The sequence below is a fragment of the Fukomys damarensis genome, unplaced genomic scaffold (genome assembly GCF_012274545.1).
Source record: "Fukomys damarensis isolate Sample0158 unplaced genomic scaffold, DMR_v1.0_HiC HiC_scaffold_24, whole genome shotgun sequence".
NCBI classification, from domain to species: domain Eukaryota; kingdom Metazoa; phylum Chordata; class Mammalia; order Rodentia; family Bathyergidae; genus Fukomys; species Fukomys damarensis.
Window position 1 is genome coordinate 12,090,762 of NW_022900936.1, and position 24,092 is coordinate 12,114,853.

The following is a 24,092-nucleotide window of genomic DNA, read 5'->3' on the forward strand; positions in this document are numbered from 1 at the left end:
TTACATAACTTAGAAATCAGGAATTTAAGAGAAATAATTTAGCAACAAAAAAAGAGATGGTATTAAGTTCCTGGCTAAAGAATGGGCTGTAGAAGCTTTACTATAGAAAGAGAAGAAGAAAATTTCAGAGGGGAATGTTGTGAGTTGATATGCTCCATTATTTTCATAAATTCCACATAAAATAATCCCAAGTAATTTTAATGGGGAAATCAACGTATGCAGAGAAGATGATGCTATTGCTATTGCTGGTATATCTCTTGCTGCTGATATTAAAAATGTTACAGACTTAATAGTATTATCTAGTAGGTGGTTACAAAGACCATGAAAAAGCAATGACAGGTAAACAAATATTTATAGGTCAATCATCTTTGGTGTTGTGTTGTGTTAAATAATGGTGATGAAGGAAATTATGAAAGATAAAATCGTGGAGACAAAAGCTTATGTATTTAGAAAAATATAGATTTATTTCCTTAAGGGCTGCTGAAAATGACTAGCGAAGTAGGAAAAGTAAGAAGTGAGTTATGAATTCCTAACAAAATGAGTATTCAGAGAATGAACTCCTTTTGGGCACATGGTTGTAAAATAAGAGAATATAGTCCATGTTAGCAATGACCCAACCATCCCTATTAAGTATACAAAGGGCCTGGAAGAACAGATGAAATTCAGGCTTGGGAAATGTCCTCCTACCCCTCAACTAAAAGCTCACTTCCTGACACCATGAGCTACAACTACTATGGGAACTGCTGCAGTAGCTGTGGCTGTGGTTCTGGCTGTGGCTATGGGCATGGATACAAATTTGGTTGTGACTCTGGCCATGGTTCTAGCTGTGACGATAGCTATAGTTATGGCTGTAGATATGGCTTTGGCCACCGTAGCTACTGACCCTTCCTCTACAGAAGACGCTACTCCTTTTGCTCCTAATCACCTTGGCAAGTCCGGCTTTGCCACTGAAAGGACCACTCTAAGAAGTGCAACTGAAATCTTTCTAACTTATAAATTCCTGCCAAAGAGAATTTGATTATTGTTAGCTGGACATCTGAATTAACATGAAAATGAATGTTCCCACTTGATACAAACTGAGTAGTTCCATCCTATCCTTGAGGAGAGATGTTATTTGTTAGACATTCAAATGTAAAATTTTATAACTTTCTATTTGTTTTTGTATTATAGTATCTTCAGGAGGGAAAGATGGGTTTTTCATAATAAAAATTCAATTACTAAGAACTATGATGTCTTTTGTATCAGTTATTACCCTTCATTTTTTAAAGATTCAGTTTCCTTAATGTTTATTTGTTGAATGCAACTTATGGTAAGTAATATATTATTGGTGAGATCTAAGTAGTACCACTTTTATGCATTTCCTAACTCTTTAAGTGTTAATTTATTACCTTTATATATACACAAAACCCAAAATAATCATAGCCAAAATTAACATCTTGCATGGAAAGTAACCCTCAGTGGAATAAGAGAGACCAATGAGAAATCCCAGTTTAGACTCATGCTAAAGAAGAGGCAAGTATATTAGGTTTTCAAGTATCTAAGAGTCTTTGAAATTTATAAAACAAGAAGTTTTGGATACATAGTAAAGCCTAGAAACTATTTTTTAAAAATCAGAAAGAGCTAGGATCCATGGCAACTTAGAAACAGTTGCCATGTGAATTATACATATGATTCCACAGTGGTTTATGACAACGATCAACATCACACTCATGGTCCTGGCATGGAGAAGTAGGAAGGAATGGAAGTTTATGGTGTACCTTTGTCTATATTTAGAGACAGAATCCCTTTTCCTTTATTTAAACCTTTTTGCCTCTTAGTACTATGCCGCGTGACTGATCCTTGGAGAAGGTAGGTAAAAATAAAGGAATTGTAGACTAAAGTTGATTTTTGTCAGCCAGCCATATGTACCAATATCCTATAGGTCTTGAATAACATGAACACGTTAAAGCTTGTGGAATTCAAAACTTAACTAAATGGGACTTACTTTCTCCAGTAATTCTAGTTGTGCGGGTACAAAATTGATGTCTTCGCTCATCTCACACCATATACAAAAATCAACTCAAAATTGTTTAATCACTCCTGAAGAACTTGAAAATGTAAAATCACCAGAAGAAAACACTGTGGAAAATGTCCATTGCTTTTGTTTGAGTAATGATTTTTAAAATATGTCCCTCAAAAGTAATGAAGCAAATGAAAAAGACAATACCAAACTAAAAGTCTCTAAATATGTGTTTTTATAAAAACTTTACTGTAGAAATGCTTCCACAATATGCAATGAAATCAGCTCTTTGTAGTTAATGTTTTGAGGGCGTTTGACTTCTAAAGTATATAACAGAAGATTATGTATATGTGGATATATTCATCTTACATATAAGACAAAAGCTTATAAATACTTGGGTGTGTACATATGTCATACATTGAACCAAGCAACATAAAGATAAATTTTAAAATTTTAGGTATTCCCTACAATAGCATATGAAAACTAGAAAGGATATTTTGAATAGATGATTGTATTTGAGTGAATAAGGAAGAAGATATAGACTACATTGTCTCTATAATATGGGAGGATCTGTATTCTGTCCTTTATATTTTTGATAAACATTCCATGGGCCTCTTAACAAAATTTAAATACTTGTAGTTATTTTTTTCTTCCCATTAGGAAGAGAAACTGGCATTCCACAGATTGAGGACATTTAAAATTATATAATATTTTATAGCTCTGCTTTCCAATGAAGGCAATTTTTACTATAGAGTCTCTGGAATTTTGAAGAGAGACTTAACTCATTATCTAATTATTTTCTATCAATTTCAAATTCACTCTTCAAAATTTATTTTCTGAAATAGATGAGATTCTTTTGTACATTTCTCCTTATGTGTGCACATGAACTTATGCTTTCTTAATGAAGGAAGTGCCAAGATATTCAGGGAGTTATTGGTTCTCCTGGATTGTCAGGGTGAGGGGCTGGAGAAAAGGATAATGTGTTGGGGGAGGTGTGTGTATGTGTGAGGGTATCTCTGAGAGTCTACGTCATCAGTGGGTCCAGAAAGTGCTGAAATCTCAATGGCATTGGACATTCAGTCTTCCCTTATTTTTATTTGTCCCTTTAACAAAGAAATGAACATTTGAAGAGTTCTAATGCATGACTTTCTGTAGGTAGCCTGTGATCCACACAGATGCCCAGATGCCTTCTGTAGTCTGAATGAAAAATCTCTTTATGTAATTGACCCTCAGGAGCTTAAAACTTTAATGTCAAAGGATAAAGAGCTTGCAACTTTAAAAGAGAAGGATGAACTTGATGAGCTTTACTTCAAAGACAAGGTGAAGGTTTCAGGAAGAGATAATAGCATGTTAAACTACCTAACTTTTTTGTGCAAAATTTAAGAAAAATAAATTTGAAGATTTTGATGGGGAAAGCAAAGTTTGAGGGAAGCAAAGAAGAAAACCAAGATTATTCTACTGTTCCTGTTATTTTACAGGGTTTTTCTACAAGATTATTCTACTGTTACTCCTAATGCCACTGATAGTAACAATACTGCTATTAATAATATTTGAAAAGATGATTTCCAAACCCATGAAAGAACAGAAGGCAAAGCAAACACAAATTTATAAGGAAAATATTTTGGTGATAATGTTCTGCTTAGTTTTCAGTATGCCTGGAAATTATAAAAGATAAAATTATGGTAATATAATCTGGATTTTTATTTTCTTGAAGCCTTCTTTATATTTTTTTTAATTTTTAAATTTTTTGGTACCAGGGATCAAACTCAGGTCCTTGTGCTTGCAAGGCAGGTGGCGGATCCATTGAGCTAAATCCCTGGCCTTCTTGAAGCCTTCTTTAAACTGTTAGTGATGCAGTGAGTAATCTATGAATTAATAATGAAATGAGTATGCACAGGAGGATCTCACTTTAGGCATATGACTGTCAAATGAAAGAACAAAAGCTATGTGAGGTACGACCTATCCATACTTGTAAGCATAGAAAAAAGCACGAAAGGGCTGGGGATTTAGCTTATTTGCACCATGCCTACCTTGTAAGCACAAGGTCCTGAGTTCAATCCCTGGTACCAAAAAAAAAAAAAAGCCAGGTAAATCAGATGACAGTCACATCAGTGTGTGTTAGGAGACAGGCTGCTCATTTGCTGTTTAATCCATATTCTCATTTTGTTCTCTCATCAGATATGGCTTAAATTGTCTCTCACTAATAAGATTTTGATATCAGTCATCAAGAAATTATTTATCATATGCTCTGTATTGTCAAACCTCTTTGCTAATGTTGATTTGTATTTGCAGCTTCGCTCCAGTGGTACAATTACTCCCTAAGCTTAACTTTAGATCATCAGGTGTTGGATTCTCATAGGAGTGCTCCAACTAGATCCCTTACAGGTACTGTTCACAGTAGGAGTATTGCTCCTAGAGAATCTAATATCACCATTGATTTGACAGGAGGCAGAGCTCAGGCAGAGATGCTGATGATGGGGATTAGCTAAAAATACAGATGAAGCTTCACTTGCTCCCAGGTCATGACCTGCTCTGTGTCTCAGCTTGTAACAGTCTGTGGATCAGTATCAGTCTGGGGATGCCTGCAGTATAGGAACAAGTTGAGTAGCATTGCAAGACTGACAATGGTCAGCCTGTTCCAAGGGCATTCTGGAGTTGAAATCGCTTCCCCAGTTGATTTATTTAACTATAACTGCCTCTACTTCAATGTCCCTGAGATCAGATTTTAGAGAGTTAGCAGTTTTGTGGCATCTTGTTATCTTGATTTGTCATGTTTCTACTTTTATTTTGCTGTGGATTGAAGATCAGTTAGCGTAGAGAAACTGTCACTACTGTGGAGCTCTCTTTAGTTAAATTCTGACTCCTTGTGACGTGCCCTTGGGTTTGGTTATGTTTGGTGTTTACATTTCCTCTTTGGCCTATTCAACTTAATATTTGAGAGTTTTCTTGGTGTGCAAACTCCTGGAGGCTTGATCCCCAATACTACTCAGACAGGAAAAACAGAACGTTGATGACACAAAGACAAGCCAGATATTGTCATAAAATAAAAAACAATTAAAATAAAAAACTATACCACTATTAACAATATAAAAGAAATCAACAACAGCAATAGAGTTAAAGCCAAACTGGGTATTAACATACCATAAGGAGCAGCACTAGCTACAATTATATCACCTTTCAGGATTGAAAGCAGATCTATAATAATAATATAGACACAGATTAAGCCAAATACTGACATATAGTACACACCTATTAAGTGTAATAACTAAATCACCATCAACAAAAGAAAATAATCCAGCAATAATAACAAGTAGATTAAATAACTAAAAATTAATAAAATTTCATAGGAATAACAGTAAAAGCAAAGAGATGGGAGGAAGGGTAAAAGGGAAAGTAAAATATGACAAAGGAGAAAGAGAAGATGAGAGAAAAGTGAGCTTAAAAATAAAAGAATGCTAATAGAATTAGGTAAAATGTAATAGAAAACATACAAGAAGAAAATAAGGAAAAAAGAAGAACAAGAACAAAAAAACAGGATAGCAAAACAAAACCCAAAACAAAAAACAACTCCAGATATACTCAGCTACCTCATCTATGACAAAGGAGCTGAGCATCCCCACTGGAGGAAAGATAGCCTCTTTAATAAATGGTGTTGGAAAAACTGGATCTCAACCTGTCATAGATTAAAACTAGACCCTTATCTTTCACCATGCACTAAAGTAAAATCCAAGTGGATTAAAGATCTAAATATTAAAACAGAAACACTAAACTTACTGGAAGATAAATTAGGCAGAACTCTTGAAGACATTGGAAGAGGAAAAGACTTTATGAACAAATCTGCAGTAGCACGGGAACTAGTACAAAGAATCAACAACTGGGATCTCATCTTATTAAAAATCTTCTGGGGGCCGGGGATATAGCTCAGCGGTTTGGTGGCCTGCGTTGCAAGCTGAAGGACCCAAGTTCAATTAAAAAAAAAAAAAAAAAAAAAAAAAAGTCTTCTGCACTTTAAAAGAAACCATCAACAGAACTAAGAGATAACCTACAATGTGAGAAAAAAAATTTTACCAGCTGCTTCTCGACAAAGTACTCTTATCTAGAATATATAAAGAACTCAAAAAATCATCCCCCCCAAATATAAAGACCTGATTCAAAAATGGACATCTGAAATAAACAGACATTTCTCGGACAAAGAAGTAAAAACAGCAAGTAAATATATGTAAAAATGTTCCACATCACTGGTCATTTGAGAGATACAGATGAAAACAACACTGAGATTCCACCTCACCCCACAAAGAATGGCTGCTATCAAGAAATCAAACAATAACAAATGTTGGCAGGGTTGTGGGGAGAAAGGAACCCTTCTCCATTGTTGGTGGGAGTGCAGACTGGTGCAACCACTATGGAAATCAATATGGAGATACCTTAAAGAGCTGGGACTAGAGGTTCCATTTGACCCAGCCATCCCTCTGCTGGGTATCTTTCCAAAAGAGTTAAAGGAATCATACCACAGGGATACATGCACACCCATGTTTATAGTGGCACAGTTTGTAATAGCTAAATCTTGGAAATAGCCCATTTGCCCATCAGTTGGAAACTGGATAAAGAAGATGTGGTTTTTCTATAAAATGGAATACTATTCAGCCATAAAGAATGAGAAATTAGATTCATTCATAGGAAAATGAGTATATTGAGGATATACTCCTAAGTGAAATAAATAAGTCACACATGTGTAAATACTGAATAGTTTCTCTGGTGTGAAAAACTACAATAGTACATAAGATCCTAATGAGATAATTGAAAATGTGAAATAAGAAGAAAAGGGGCTAAAGGTGTAGGGAAAGTGGGAAGGGTAGGGGAAAGGTAACAAGGGAAAAGAAAAAATATGAGAACATGAAAAAATGGAAATAAGTGTTTGTAAATGGGGAGGGTAGGAGAGGGTGAAGGGAGGTCAGGGACAAGGGGAAAAAATGAGAACCCAGACCTGTCATGTAAAGGTACAAGATCCCCATAATTAATGTAATTGTGCTGTCTACTAAAATGTACCAATAAACTCAATAAAAGAAAAAAATAACATTTTCCAGTAGTCATCACTATACCCTTTTAATGACTGTCTGAAGGGCAAGTTCAAATAAAATCTTCCACCCATTAAATTTTAACTAGTGAAGGGTTTTTATTGTCTTCTGTGTACCTGAATTAACATGAAAACTTCAGTTTAGAATTTATTTAGACAGAAAAGCTTCATCAGTTCATTGAAGACAGATGTTATTTTTGAATATTCAAATGTAAATAATTCTAAATTTATATTTGTGCTATAATTATCTGCAGCACACAGAAGAATTGCAATTATGAATACTGAAGTGAAATAAAAACAGTGATTCATACATGTTATTTAAGAATTGGATCCACTTATTGGTCCTTTTTATATATGTTAATTTGTTACTTTCATATCTCAGTACAATAATAAATATGACATTTCAAAGTATTGGAATAGGGCCAATATTCCAGTTATGAAGCTAGTAAGCTAATGAAATAGTGATTGGTTATTTCAGAAACTGTTTCAGAATCATGGTAGTCACAAGGAAATGATATCAATTTAAAATTCATAGTTTTTGAAATATGTGAGACAAACTTTGGGATTAGTGATACAGACATGTAGATATAATCAGTGAAAAAATGTCTACCATCAAGAAAAGCTCAGGAACTGATAGATATATGGCTGAATTCTACAAAATATTTAAAGAACCACTACGCATCTTTTTTTGTGTAAGTTTAAATTCTCTGGAGGAACAGAAGCAGGATAAAATTATCCAAGGGGACTTATTATGTAGGTTCAAAGGATCAAAGTTAGGCAGTTCACAGTGGCATTCTGCTAGAGAGCCAGCGGGTCCAGTAGCTGTTCTGCCCAAGACGCTGGAAGCTGCAGAACAAAAAGGATCAAGGATGTAATGCGAGTGTAAGAACAAAGGCCAGGAAGCTCCACAGAGAGCCAGTAATAGAGCCTCTTTGGAAGGCTAATGTCCGTGGGTGATGGCAGCAGCAAAAGGACAATTAATGCAGAACAGAGCTCCCCAAATCAGTAGACTTCCTCTTTTATTCTACCTGGACGGAGAGCCCATTGGATGGTACCAAACACATCAGGGTGCATATTTCCCCTCCCCTTTTAGCCACCCTGAATGAGTCATCTCTAGAAACACCCAGCTGACATATTCAAAAGTGTGCTCTATTAATCTGCAAGGCATTGCTTAATTTAATAGTTAATATATTATGATTTAAAGTCACACTTTCTCATATTTTCCTAATATTGCAGAAGGGATACTTCCACATTCATCTTATGATGCCAATATTAGTCTGTTAGTAAGACAAGGCAGAACACTACTGGAAAAGACATAACAGGACAGTATCCCGAAAGGACATAGGTGCAGAAATTCTCAACAATGCAGTAGCAAAGTAAAATCCATACTACATTACAAGAATCTTTTTGTATTATCAAACAGAATTCATCACTGTTGCAAAGATACCTTCATAACAATAAATGTGATATACTATGTTAACAATGAAGGACAAAAACATAGAGTCATGTCAACAGATGGACGAAAGACCTTGGGAAAATTCAATTCTGTAGAACAAATATAATATCAACATACTAAATGAATAGAGTTTCTGCACATTGTTACCTAGCTACTTGAAAGTAAATAAGAAAATAATCTCATTAACAATAACTGCAAAGATAAAATACTTAAGAATAAATTTAATCCAGGAGGTGGATGATCTATAAACTGAAATCTATAAAATATTGATGATAAAATTGTTGAAGACAAAAATAAGCAAAAAGATATGGCAACATTATATAGAGAAAGAATCACTAAAATGGTCATAAGACTTAATATCATGTACAGATTTAGTCTTATATCGTACCTTTCAATTTTCTTGTCACTTTTCAAAGAAGTAGGAAAAACTCTAAAATTCTTTGAAACTTCTAGCAGATATTTAATAAAGCACAACAAACCAAATATATGACACTGTTTACTTCAAAATATGCTATAACCCCTTAATGAAATAAAATAGAGCCCAGAAACAAATCTCAGCACAGATTTAATTGGTTTTTGGCAATGATAATAGGCATAGCAATGAGGAAAAACTCCTCTTCAACGACATTGTGAAATGGGAATAAAGGGGCTAAAGGTGTAGGGAAGGTGGGATGGGTAGGGGGAGGGTAATAAGGGAAAAGAAAAAAAATGTGAGATAATGAAAAGATGGAAATAAAGTGTTTGTAGATGGGGAGGGGAAGAGGGGGTGAAGGGAGGGCAGGGACAAGGGGAAAAAATGAGAACCTAAACCTGTCATGTAGAGGTACAAGATTCCAACAATGAATGTAACTGTACTGTATCCCTAAAATGTACCAATAAACTCAATTAAAGCTGAAAAAAAAATGATGCTGTAAATCTGACGAGATCAGTGCATTCAGGGTAGTATGGCAGTAGACTATGCTGCAAAATCTGGATACTCACTTGCAGAAGAAAGAAGTCAAACTTTCCCATTCTATCATATACAAACAAACAAACAAAAAAAAAACAAAAAACAAAAAACACTTCAAAGTGGTTTGACACAGATATGTTCAGAGGACATAAAAGTATACGATTGCTGGAAAAAAACATAATAGAAAAGCTCTACCTTGTTCATTTAGGCAATGAGGTTTAGGTTATGTCTCCTAGCAGAGGCAAACCAGACAAATAGAATTGCACCAAACTAAACACTTCTGCACAAAAAAGGAAACAATCAACAGAATGAAGAGAAAGCTTATAAAATGCAGGGCTTGTTTTCAAGCTTACATGTGAATGGGGGTTAATGTTTAAAATTCTTATGGATATCAAACTAGTCAATATTAAGTAAGCAGATATTCCAATAAAAACTAGCAGCAGAGTTGTCAATGGAAATCATACAAACATACCCAAGTCTTGTAGTGAGAGAAGAGAGAGATACTGATCAAATGGAATACAATTTTACTTCTCCCATTCAAGAACTAAACAGACTTAACCCTACTTAGCTTCCAAGATCAAATGAGATTGGGCACAGTCAGGGTGGTATGGCTGCAGACTACAATTGTACTTCTACGATGAACAAATTTTGGAGGGTAATATGTGGTGAATATAGCAACTTTGAATTGTTTGCCTAACGTTTATTGCAAGTAGATTTTAAGTGATCTCATGCACCCAAAATAATCAAAACTTGAAGTGAAGCGTATAATAAATAACTTAATTTGGCCTTTACATAGTGCATATATATCATATATATTAATGCTGTGTATTAAACACTCTAACCATTAGATTGTACACCATGAATTCATATCAGATTTTACTGGTCAATAACAATTTCTAAAAGCAGAAAGAATAAAAAGATGTAAGCTGTATTTTCTATCACTGTGAGTCTCGCAGTAGTTTTATCAAAGTTCAGAGAATTCAATCATAGTATGGATCCCTTTTTTGAGAAACTGATCACATTTGAAAATGTATTATGTGTATAATGTATATATATACATTATATGTATATGTATTGAACATTTACATATGCTATATACGATAAACATATACTTATGTATGTATATGTACATAACATAGTAAATGATCAAAACATTACCATAAATCTTAAAATTTAGCTAACTAGGAATACATGAGTACCAACATACAGAGAAATGTGTAAGGATTTATTGTTTTGAGAGTGCTTCTGTTTGAAAAAAGGAAATGGAGAAAAGCAATAGAACACATCATTTACATTGTGCATGAGGCTTTGTAATCTGCCCTTTGTAGTTCCTGTATATTCTCCAAATGCCTCTTGGCAAAATTTTAAATCTAGATAACTATGTTTACTCCCACAGGGCTGTTGCAGAAACAGAGGTTCCTTCAGGTTCAGTCATTGTTATGGTTTTGAAATGTAATGTTCCCAAAAGTCTTTTTCTTTTTCTCCTTGAGTTTATTGGTACTTTTTAAGTATATCCCAAAGTCTTGTGGTGAAGAACTGCTCACTAAGGAAGCCACATTCATAGATGAGGTTTGGGAGATGACGGTCTCTCTTCATAGATGGGTTCATCCATTGATGGATTTATAACTAGATGTGATTCTTAGAGATGATGCGGTAGAACGAGATAGAATGTGGTCCGCAGCGGTGGGTCATGGGGCTTGTGCTGTGGAGCTATTTCATGTTAAGGATTCTTTCTCTCTCTCTGCCACTATGAAATGAGCCACTTTCCCGTGCCACTCCTTTCTACCACGATTTTCTTCCTCATCACAAACCTAAGACAGCGCTAAAAGACCATGCACTAAAACCTCTGCAAGTGCGAACTAGAATAAATCTTTCTTCATCTGAGTTGATTTTCGCTGGTATTTTGTAACAACGATGAAATGCTAATGAACACATTCGTGTAAGGAGTAAACGTTGTAGGAAATTAGCCATTGTATTTTCCAAGAAAACAGTTTCTACTGCAGGACTTCTGGAACACAGAGGAGAGAGTTAACCAAAGATTACTTTGCTGCCTCTAAGACTCATCCCTCAATATTTGCCCTCTGTGAAGAGAAGAATTTTGTGCACATTTCTCCTTAATTGTGCTCATGACCTCAAGCTTTCTCAGGAGAGGGTGTGCACAGATGTGAAAAGTGACACTGATTCTGCTGGAGTTTTGCCTGTGGTGCTAGAGTAAAGTTGAGGGTGTTGCCACAGTGGGGTGCAAGGACATCTCCTCGGGTCCAAATCATCAGTGGGTCCAGATAGTGACAGAAACTCCTTGATGTTGAAGAGTCATCCTGGGACTAATTTTTGTTTATTCCTTCTACCGAGAAAGGATCACCTTGATGATCTCTCATGCAAGATTTCTGGGTAGCCTGCTGTCTGTGTAGACACTGGGTGCCCTGCATAGTTTGACTTCCCACAGTCCAATAGTCTCTCTGTGCCCGTCCTTCCCAGGCCCTTACTGTGTCCACACCTCCAGCTGATGAGACTTCATCACCACTTAGATGTCCCAGGTTGGATTTTGTTCTAAAGAACCAAGTTTATTTGTCAACGCCTATCTTTATCACCTTTGTTGGGATACAATCCATGTAAAAAGTTAAGCATATTTAATGTATGAAGTTCCTCGAGTATATACAAGGCATACACCAGTGAGTCTATCATCACAAAGGCATAAATATGTTCATCACCTTCAAAACATTCCTCATCTTCAGATTTTTTTTCTAGTAATAGAAACAATTTGATAGCTACCTTTAACTTTCTTTTTTTGCCAACTTTTAAGTGCAGAAACAGCATTCTTTTCTATAGCACAAATATTTCCAATGAATTCATTCTGTGGTTACATTACTTGTTTTAAGATCTTCCTGTTTTGAATGTTTCCCATTGCCCTATGATACTATATCCAGTTCTATCATCTAAGAGTATATAATTCCATTTTTCTTAGCTTAAAATTTTTCTTACATTAATATTTCCCTGACTGACCTAAAATGTAGTTCGTGTCTCCTGATTGGCCAAGAAAATTTCAGAGCTCTTTGCTTTCAGGAATCATTTGTGTATATATGATAATTTGATTAGTGGTAGCATATAAAAATCACTAGTATGTCATTTAGAACTGAAGATCCCAAGTTTAAAAAAATAAAGTACAAGGCCCAGAAAGTTCAAGAAAGTGGTGGAAATGTAAAAGAGGTCAAATGGGTTAAAAACAAATTTTTCATAGATATAATTTGAGGTGACCTGAAGTTAATAAAAAATGCCAACAAACAATCAACTACAACTGATGTTATCATTTTAACATAGATTGAATGAAGTTTAAGCAAAATTTTAAGAAAATTGTTTTGGAAGAGCAAAGTAGGATTTAGATAAAAATACTTTGGAATGAATGAATCAATTCAATACATATTTCACTTCACATATTCATAATTTATCTTACTAAAATCATTGTAAAATGTACTCATTTTGTAATGTCGAAATGTAAAGGTAATGAATTAACATTTATAGAATTATAAAATATATAAAAACATAATATTTGAGTTGCATTATAACTTCATTATCATCTCATTATTATTAATTATATTCACCATTATGTGTAATAAAGAAATAAATATTATTACTTCTAATTGAAATGTTCATCCTGCGATGAAAATAATTCTCCCATTTCACATCGGAAACATTAATTTGGAAATATTAACTACTCATTCATTATACTACTGGGTAGCATTCATATAAGGCACAAACATGAGACTGGCCTGGGAGCTCTCACAAATGACGTATGATTAGGAATTGATATTATATGGACTTCAGCAAGAAAGAACTCGTGAAACCAACAAATTTTTTGCCCTCTAAATTGAATCCTTTAGAAAAATTATTCACTAAAACAACCCATAATAAATCTCCTTACATTACTACCAGGAATTTAATAAAAACTCAAACACCAAAGGACGTGTTTGTCCAGGGGCAGGTTGGACAACTATTCTTTCAAAGAGAAGGAGAAAGTTTCACGGAGTGCTTGTCGTGTGTCGGAACACTCGGTTGTATAATTTTACAAAACTAATGCAATGTGATTTTGATGCAAAAATAAAGGAAAGGAAATGAAGAAAACAAGATGTTTCTGCAGCTCCTACTGTTGTTGACCTTGCTGCCGTTAAGGATAATATTATCAACTCTTTATAGAACTGTTTAGCAGATAATTTCCGGGACCTTAAAGGAAAAGAATAACAAGTAAACGTATATTTATAAGTTGACCATATTTTGGGAATGTTTTGTGTTGTACTGTGGTAATAAGACTATGTTAAGGAGAATAAAATTATTGTCACTTGAGGGTCAGTTGTTAGAAATACACATTTCCTTGAAGGCTTGGGAAATTCCTAGGACATCAGTAATTAAATTGCATAGTATTTCTAACAAAATGAGTGCGCACAGAATGACCTCATTTTAGGCACATGGTTGCAGAATGAGAGATGGGAGCACATATGAGCTATGACCCCCCCATCCAGTCCTGTAAGTATATAAGGGGCCTGGAAGACTAGAGGACATTCACACTTGAGGAGTATCCTCGGATCCGTCAACGGAAACCTCACCTCCTGACACCATGTGCTGCAACTACTACGGAAACTCCTGTGGGGGCTGTGGCCTTGGCTGTGGCTCTGGCTGTGGATAAGGCTCTGGCTGTGGTTATGGCTCTAGCGGTGGCTATGGCCATGGATACAAGTCTGGCTGCTCTAGCTACAGACCCTTTTGCTGCAAAAGATTCTATTCCTCTTGCTGCTGATTACCATGACAAGTCAGGCTTTGTCCTTGAAACTACCACCGGGAGAGCCGGATCTCCCTCATCCAGTAACTTCAAAGTAGAGCAAGGACTACTGTCTGATGTGTGACTGAGTAAACATCAAACTCTTTCCACTTGCAGGCTGAGTCAGCCTGTCCCATTACTGAAGAAATATCTATTTTGTCAAATATGCAAATGTAAATCATTATAAGTTGTCTTTGTGTAACTATCTCCAGAAGCGTAGCAAGACTATGTAATTGGCATACACTAAAATGTAACCTAGTAACAGTTTCTTAATAAATTATTTACTAAGAAGTCTGATCTGTAGTGAATTACTGTTACTACTAATTTTTCATTTTTGGTCTCGTGGGTAGTCTTTTGAGAACTTAATATATAATATATAAATACATTATATACAAAATATATGAAATATATTATATATATTATTGAGTTTATTAGTACATTTTAAGTATACAGTACAGTTGCATTCATCTTTGGGATCTTGTACCTTTACATGATAGGTCTGGGTTCTCATTTTTTCCCCTTGTCCCTGCCCTCCCTTCACCCCCTCCTACCCTCCCCATTTATAAACACTTTATTTCCATGTTTTCATTTTCTCATATTTTTTCTTTTCCCTTGTTACCTTTCCCCTACCCTTTCCACTTTCCCTACACCTTTAGCCCTTTTCTTCCTATTTCGCATTGTCAATTATCTCATTAGGATCTTATGTACTATTATAGTTTTTCACACCAGAGACACTATTCGGTATTTACACATGTGTGACTTATTTATCTCACTTAAGGGTATATCCTCAATATACTCATTTTCCTATGAATGAATCTAATTTCTCGTTCTTTATGGCTGAATAGTATTCCATTTTATAGAAAAAGCACATCTTCTTTATCCATTTTCCAACTGATGGGCAAATGGGCTGTTTCCAAATTTTAGCTATTACAAAACAGTTTTTATATATTTTATAATGCTTTAAATGCTAATTCCTTACTTGCACATTTCAACACAAAAGCAACTGTTGTGCTCAAGGTCTAATGTCTTGTGTGAATAAAACAAAGGGATAGAGAGATCGTAAGAAAGATTATCCATCCCTAAAATTAATGAATTAAGGCAGGAGTGATTGACTTGACTATGGTTTAGAACCCCTGAATGAAGCCAAACATTCGGAGTTAACACTTTCTGTAATATGTGAGAAAGAAACCTGGAAGTGTGTATAGGAGGCTATGTAAGCTCCTGGGAGAAATCATAAAGGATTAGTACCTGTTATTCTTCCTGTTCCACAGTCTTGCTGTTTATGTGTCACATGTAAGGTCTCACAGTGGTTGCAGAGAGAGGCCAATGTCATTCTAATATCCCAGGCATGAAATCAGAAGAGGAACAAGTGAGGAAGGCAATGAAATCTTACTAAGAACCTTTGTCCTTATATCTGCACACAACTTTCTTTTCCTATTGTCTAACACTCTTCGGCTGGTAGATGTGATGGGACCAGTCCCAGTTCAACATAGCTAGGGAGGAAAAGCCTACTGACAGGGCTCGATTTTCCCCATCCAGCAGTAGTTATCAGATTACCTAGGTCTTCGGTAACCATGCCAAAGGATAGAACCCGAGGAATCAAAAAATCAAGAATGTTGACAAATAATTTGCAGTAAATCTAATTTGATCAGGTGTACCGTTGATGTTTTCAACTTACATTTTTCCTCAAGTATATGAAGTTCTGCTTAATATGAAGTGTGAGTGAAAAACACTGTGAAGAGAAACAACTTATTACAGTGAACAACATGTGTCATTGAATCCTATCAAGGTACGCTTTGTGGTTTGAACAACTCCCTTCACTCTTGCCACTTTCTGAAGTGTTCCGGAAGCCTCCCTACCCGAGTGTCTTCAGTTGGCTTGTCCTGTCTCCCTGAAGGCTGGGAACTCATTTAAAATGTTCACCTTTTGGGGTCCTTTCTGGCTTTAGAGGAGCCAGAAATCACAACACTTCAAATGTAGCGATTAAGATGGATGAAGATAAATGTCAATGTTTTCATTAGACAGGAAGTGCTGTAAATACTCGATCAAGGGGGATGTTCGATAAATACGATGAAAGTTTAAATTAAAAATTTGTTACAGTAAAAGACACTGCCATTAATCCCCCTACAGCACTTCCTTTTGCCTTTTACACAATTATCACGAATGTGTCTTTTACTCTATACACTTTTATAATTTTAATCATTCAACATATCTTTGATCATCCTTCATATTTTACAAAATTTCTATTTGTTCGTACAGCGCTTTAAAATTTTAAAAATATGTTTATTTTTATTTTTGATTTCATTTATAAGTCGCAACCATTTTATAATTCATGCTATTTTGTATTTTACCATCCCACTTCTTTCAAGTAGTGTCTCAGAATGACGATTCTTTTATAGGTTCAGTACTTCTATTAGAAAAATCTGCAATCTGGAATTCTCCATCTGAAATTGTTTTGATTGCTTACAAAGCGTAAATTACAAAAATGTACTTCAAACTTTGCAAAAATGTATTTTTATGAAAAAAATCCTTAAAATTCCTTCCATTTTATATGTAATACATGTGTATGGCTCATGGATGATTCCATGTTTAGACATCATCCCATCTCTGTGATATCTCACTAATGCTGTTCAGATATTATCATATTAACACAATAAGCAATTTGTAATTCTGGTCTCAGAATACCGGAGGTATTCGAACTTTTTAGTATATTTGAGATTATTTCAATAATAATTATATTTCAAATTTTTTTCCGTCAACATGATTTGTATTAAATGATCCATTAGTACTATTGTGCATACATTTAGATCATTACTTTTCTTTTCTCGTTGAGTTTATTGGTACATTTTAGGTATACAGTACAGTTCTGTTCATCACTGGCATGTTGTACCTTTACATGACAGGTCTTGGTTCTCATTTTTCCCTCTTATCCCTGTAGATTATTACTTTTAATGATCATGGTATAGGTAGGAATGAGCAGGAAGATCCAACCTTTAAGACAGTCAGGTCTTACTACTCTGTCATTTCTAATGCTAATACTGCGGGGCTTCTTTTGGAAACAGAGTCTTGCTATGTAGTTCAGGATGGCCTTGAACTCACTATGTAGCCCAGGCCAGGCTCAACCTTGAGATGATATTCCTGCATTAGCCTCCCAAGTGCTGGGATTACAGATTTGGATGGTTAATTCTTCTTGGTCTTTCATATTTTGGTGTTCCTTTTTCATTTTCCACTGTAGTAAGCTAAATTCCCTAGCACCAGCTACCAGGCAGCCGATCCATTATAAGTGCTTGTTGTTTCTTTTTTTATATGGTTCTTCAATGTTATTTTATATCACACACACACACACACACACACACACACACACACATACACACATATACACATAATGAATTTTGGTGTATGTAAATACCCAATAGATATAACAAGAACATTTCAAGTATCTTCACTGGATACACAACTTCTCAAGAATGCAGTCTGTTTGCTAGGATATATAATACATTTAACTTTCAAACATATATTCATGTATTTACAAATACTTTAGTAATATCAAATATCTTTACCATCACAGCATGCAATTCTAGAAATAAATAATGGGATGATTTTCAGAGTATTTAAAAATATGCTAAAATTAAACAATTTGGAAGATATAGCCCCAATTTAATAAAAGATATCTCCTAGTTATGGCTATAGATAACCAGAAAATGTAAAAGCAAACTTTGCAAAAGAAAGACAATAGTAAAGATCAGAGTACATAAGTGAAATAAAGACTAGAAAATAAAAGAAATCAATGAAAATAATTTGTTTTTTTGGGTAAAGATTAACAAAATTGACAAACTTGTATTGAAGTTAAGTTAGAGTGAACTCTGACAATATTAGACTAGAAGGAAGTGATACCACAGAAATACAGAGAGTCAGGAAATGCAACCACCCATAATTACATAGCAACAAATCAGTTAACCTTAGAAGAAATGGGTAATGTTTTAGATATATACACTTTACTAAGACTAAATTGTAGCTAATATAAATATTATAGAACAATAACAATTGAGATGACTAATAGTAAAAAATCTTTCATCAAGAAAAGAACACAAACCGACATATTCATGGTTAAATTCTACAAAATATTAAAAGAAGAATCAACACAAATTCTCCTCAAATTCCTCCAGAAAATTAGAAAAAGAACATTTCCACATTCGTTTTATGAAGTATTAATCTCCTATCAAAGCAAGGCTGAACAGTACAAGAAAAGAAAATAATGACCAACATCTCTGGTGAACATATATACAAAACCCCACTATAGGGCCAGGGATTTGGCTCAGTGGTTCTGCTGCCTGCCTTGCAAGTGCAAAGTCCTGAGTTTGATCCCCAGTACCAAAAAAAACAAAAACAAAAACAAAACCCCTGAAAACCCCCAAAGCAAAACAAAAAAAGCCCACAAAAACAACAACAACAGCAATACTAACAAAAACCAAAACTCCACAACAACATACTAGCAAGGAAATCCACAGCTTTTTGAAAGATATACTTACCATGACCAAGTGGGATTCATCCCTGGGGCGCAAGGATGGTTCACTACACTCAGAACAGTAAGGATGGTATACCATATTAACAGATTAACAGATAAAAGCAATGATTACCTCAATAGGGGCAAAAAAGTAAGTTAAAATCCAGTGTTCTTTATAATTTAAAAGCTCTCACACGATATTGAGGAGCATCCCTCAACACAGTAAAGATGATACATAACCAAGTGCTGAAAAACTGAAAACTTCTCCCTTAAGATAGGAAAGTAAGGATAATCATTCCTGCCATTTCTATTTCACATTATAATCTAAACTCTAGCTAGTGCAATTATACATTAAAAGGATGTACAAGTCATCCAAGTAAGAAAAGGAGAAAATTTATTTCTGTTTTCAGGTGACATGATCTTATGTGTGGAAAACTTTAGGCAATTCACTAAGAAGAGATATCTTAGAAATAACAGAGGAATACAAAGAATTGCAGAATAAGAGCTATGGGCATAAAACTGTTTGCATTTGTATTGCATTTGCATTTTATACTTCAATATGGAGCTTTAAAAAAAAAAGAAGCAAAGAAAATAATCTCATTCCTAAAGGGCATCAAAATCTACAAAAGATATTTAGGAAAAATTAAATCATGCACATGAAGATCGGTACAATGAAAACTGTAAAACACTGGTGAATGAAAGTGAAGAAGGCACAAATAAAAAGAAAGATATACTGCGTTTGTAGTTTGGAAGAATGAATATAGTTAAATGATTTGGAGTGCCTGAGGTGATTTATGGAATTAATTCTTATGGAAATTCTAACATCAGTCCTCAAAGAATAGGAAAAACATGCCCAAATTCATAAGAGCCTGAATAGTCAAAGAAATATTCTGAAAAAGAACAATTCCAGAGGGTTACACTATCTGTTTTCAAAATGTATCACATGGCTATCTTAATCAAAACAGCACTGTATTGGCATAAAAGACCAATTTAAGAGAAGGTCCAGAAATGAATCTCAGCCTTTAAACTTAAAGGGTTTGATGAAGATAGCAGAAAAGCACAATGACAAAAAGTGGTCTCTACAGTAAAGAGTTCTGGGGAAAATACATATTCATATGCAGAAAACTTCAGTTAGTCCCTCAGCTCACACTACATGCAGAAATCATCTCAAAATGATTTATTCATGAATGTAAAACATGAAACTATAAAATTGCTAATAGAAAACACAGGATTAACAGTTCATGACATTGTTCCTAGCAATGATTTTGAGGCTATGTCCCTAAAAGCACAAGGAAAAAAAATAAAAACTTTAATATGCAGGTATGTTCTCAAGGTAGGTATTGGTAAAATTTCTATGATTTTCATGGTCACTAAGCTTCAAAATAGGTTATGAGGGCTAGCTTTATGATATAATTGATCACACATTTTCATAAAAACATCATTTTAAAAGCTCTTCAGAAAATTTCAGTAAGATTGTCACTTTGTAGTTCATTTTTTGAGGTACTCTAATCATTTCTAAAAGTATATTAAGGATAATATATATATATATATATATATACACATATATTTATACATGAGACAACATATATAAGATATACATATATAGTAATATTTATATAGTCATATATTAAACCATAGCAGCATTAAAGTAGATCTTAAAACTAATAAATCAGTGTAAGTACATGTAGAAATTAGAAACTTTGTTATTTTTAGGATGCTTATGTATGAATAAATTAACTGGGAAGTTTATAGGCAACATTATCTCCACTATACATAAAGATCTGTACTCTTTCCTTATTTTTTCTATACAAATTCCATAGACATTTTTTTCTCATTGAGTTTATTGGTACATTTTAGGTATACAGTACAGCTACATTCATCATTGGGACCTTGTACCTTTACATGACAGGTCTTGGTTCTCATTTTTTCCCCTTATCCCTGCCCTCCCTTCACCCACTTCCCCCTCCCCTATTTACAAAGATTTTATTTCCATTTTTCCTTTTCTCATATTTTTTCTTTTACCGTTCCTCCTTTCCCTCCATAGACTTATTGACAAAGTTTAATTGCATGTTGTTCTTTTTTTCTCACTGGGAAGTTGTGGAAAATGAGGGACACACAGATTGGGAACTTTTTCCATGGTTATATAATCTGTAAACATCTTGGCCAGGAGATCAGTCACTGTCTTCTGTGGAAACCAGTTTCTACCGCAGAGCTTTTGGAATTTGTAGGAGAGTTCACCAGCTACATCAGATTCCTGTCTCTCAGCTTCAAACTCAGCCTTCTATGTCTGCCTTCTGAAGAAAAATGAGACACAAGATCTGTCAAGTAAAGGGACAAGATCCCAACGATGAATGTAACTGTGCTGTATACCTGAAAGGTACCAATAAACACAATGAGAAAAAAAAATGAGACACCTTTGTACATCTCTCCTTAAAAGTGCAGGTAAAGTTAAGCTTCCCAGGTAAAGGATCTACGTGGAAGTTGCAGAAAGACCTGTTTTTAGGCTGAGGCAGCAGAAGGAAGGACAGGATATCCCAGAGTAGCTGCAAGGGGTATGGTGACATCTATATCATTATCTGGCCATCCTATTGCTAAAAGTGCAGAGATATTGGGAACTGGGTGTGATGCTATTATTGGTCCTCTCCACACAGAAACTACCACTTGAAATATTGTCCTCTGTGAGACTATCTAGTTAGAGTCCTATCTACACAGACACTCGGAAGCCCTCTGCAGTTTGTCGTACCCACTCTCCCTTAAATCTGACTGTGACCAGCAGCTAGGAACTATACATGTTCACACCACCACCTGGTGATCACTTAATCACTGCCTGCGCTGTACAGAAGTGATCTTCATTGTGTCATGAGTGTACGAATTTTCTTTATGAGCTTGATTGAGATATTGGCATTAAGAATTACTAAAAATAACTGCATATACTCATGAGTTCATCACTATAATCATATCAGCATATTTATCACTTCCAAATATTTCCTCAAATTCTAAGATTTTTCCTTCAATAAGAAACTTGAAGTGATAGCTAGACACTTCTGCAATTATTAAGCACAGAGTGTAGTGTTTTTAACTATAGTACAATAATTTCCCAATCTAGCCATACAACATATACAGTATTTCTTCTAGGATCTTGCTTTCCTGAGCATTGTCACAGCCCAGCAGTACCATACTAACTTCTTTCATCTATTCCCATTTTTCTTTTTCATTGTTTAACAGTGCTGTCATTTTGATCTTTTACTGATTGTCCCACTGTGCGGTTGATTCCAAACAGGTTCAAAAAACTTGACATTTATGAATCTCCTGTGTATATGTGATAGTTAAATAAAAGGTAGCATCTTGGATTTACTAGTGTGTCAGGTGAGATGTAAAATATATATAGTAACGAAAATCTAAATGAAACCCAAGAGTTAGGGAAATTCAAGACAGAGTTGTGAATGAAAATGAGATCTTGAATAGCAAACCATTTATCATAAAAACAATGGGAAAGAATGATAAAAAAGTAAAAGACAATGAAAACTCCTAATGAGTGTGCAACTACTGGTAGATTCAAAATTATTAGGAAATTATCAAAATTAAATTATTAGGATTCACTGAATGTAGTGTGAGTAAATATATTTATTGATATATTGTTCTGAAGAAAACAAGTGATAAAATAGTCAATAAAATAATGCTGAATACTAAATAATTGGCATGTACATCACCTCAGACATCATTTTTGTGCTGAAAATATTTAAAATCACTCATTTTGTAAAGTTGAAATGTATTACACATTACTTATTATTATCATCCTGTGCTAATTTTTTTCTTCTAACTGATGTATTGACCCTGAAAACTAATTCTCTCCTTCTTCCATCAACTGTGCTAATCTTGAAGTATTAACCATTGATTAATTAAACTTTGTTGAGGAGTGATGATATAACCCACAAATTTGAGAGAATTCTGAGTAATCTCTCAAGCCCAGCTCATTTTTAAAGATTGGCCTTCACGGGACTTCCACAAGAAGAGCTGATTCAACCAAGTTTTCACCTCTCCCAAAGGAACCACTTCTAAAATTTTGTCCCTTAAGCTATCAACGATGTCTCCCTACATAAATGATCAGTCAAGAGTTTAACATAAATTTTTGAGCCAAAGAATGAAGAGTCCACAAATTTCTTGCAAAAAAGGATGGGTTGCAGATGCTTTTAATTTATAAAGAGAAGAAACTTTTAGAGGAAGATATAGCAGGTTGAAATATTTAATTCTTTGTCCAAATTCCAGGAAAAAGAATTTCAAGTAATTTTGATGATAAAATAAAAATATGAGGAAAGAAAAGAAAGAAACTAAGACATTCCTGGTGTTGCTGGTATTTATAAATTCCAATTGATAGCATTATTTAACAGATGATTGCCAAGAAACAACAACAAATGACAAGGAAACATATTTAATAGGTCACAAATATTTTGATGGTGTGTTGTGTAACTCATGATCATGAAAGAAAACTATGCAAGATAAAACTATGGAAGCACAAGCCTAGGCGTTTAGAAAATGCACCATTATTTCCTTGAAGGCTTCTGAAAATGGGCAGGCAGTAGTAAGTAAATCACGACTTCCTAGTGTAATGACTGTGTGCAGAATGACTTCATTTATGCACAAGGTGGTAAAATGAGAGAAGAGAGCCCATGTGAGCTGCAACCCATCCATCCCTGAAAGTACATAAAGGGCTTGGAGGATGAGATGACATTCACACTTGAGAAATACTCCCCTACCCTGAACTGAAACTTATCTCCTGCCACCATGTGTTGCAGCTACTACAGAAACTCCTGTGAGACCTGCCGTGGCAGCTCTGGCTGTGGCTCTGCCTATGGCTGGGGCTATGGTTCTGGCTGTGGCTATGGCTGTGGCTCTGGCTCTGGCTGTGGATGGAAGTCTGGCTGCTGTAGCTACCGACCGGTTTGCTACAGAATTTGCTACGCCTCTCGCTGTTAATGACCACGAGATGAAAATTTTCCTCGGAAGCCCTCAAGATCAAGCTGAGTAGAACACCCCTTCATTTAAACCAAAGCAAGTATTGATTACTGACTGCTGGACACCTGGAATAACCACAAAGCGTCTGACTCCATTGAGGTAGCCTGATTAGACCTATTACATCACTGAGGACAGATGTTACTGTTGAATGTGGCTCTGGCTGTGAATGTTATCCTGCTATAGCTGTGGATACTCCTATCGATGTTGTTGCTATTGAGTCTTTTGGTATAGAATATGCTTTTATTCTTGCTGTTAGTCACCACAATATTTCATGCTTTCCCTTTAAA

General features: G+C 34.9%; 1 protein-coding gene across 1 annotated transcript; it reads left to right on the forward strand.

Moving 5' to 3' along the window:
* The first annotated feature begins 1,799 nt into the window (after nt 1-1,799).
* LOC109117555 (keratin-associated protein 21-2-like) lies at nt 1,800-24,062 on the forward strand. The gene is given in 3 exon segments (XM_019205170.2): nt 1,800-1,848; nt 13,949-14,206; nt 23,586-24,062. Coding segments are annotated over 2 exon segments (300 nt in total). The 5' UTR covers nt 1,800-1,848; nt 13,949-14,087; the 3' UTR covers nt 23,767-24,062.
* The last annotated feature ends 30 nt before the right edge of the window (nt 24,063-24,092 follow it).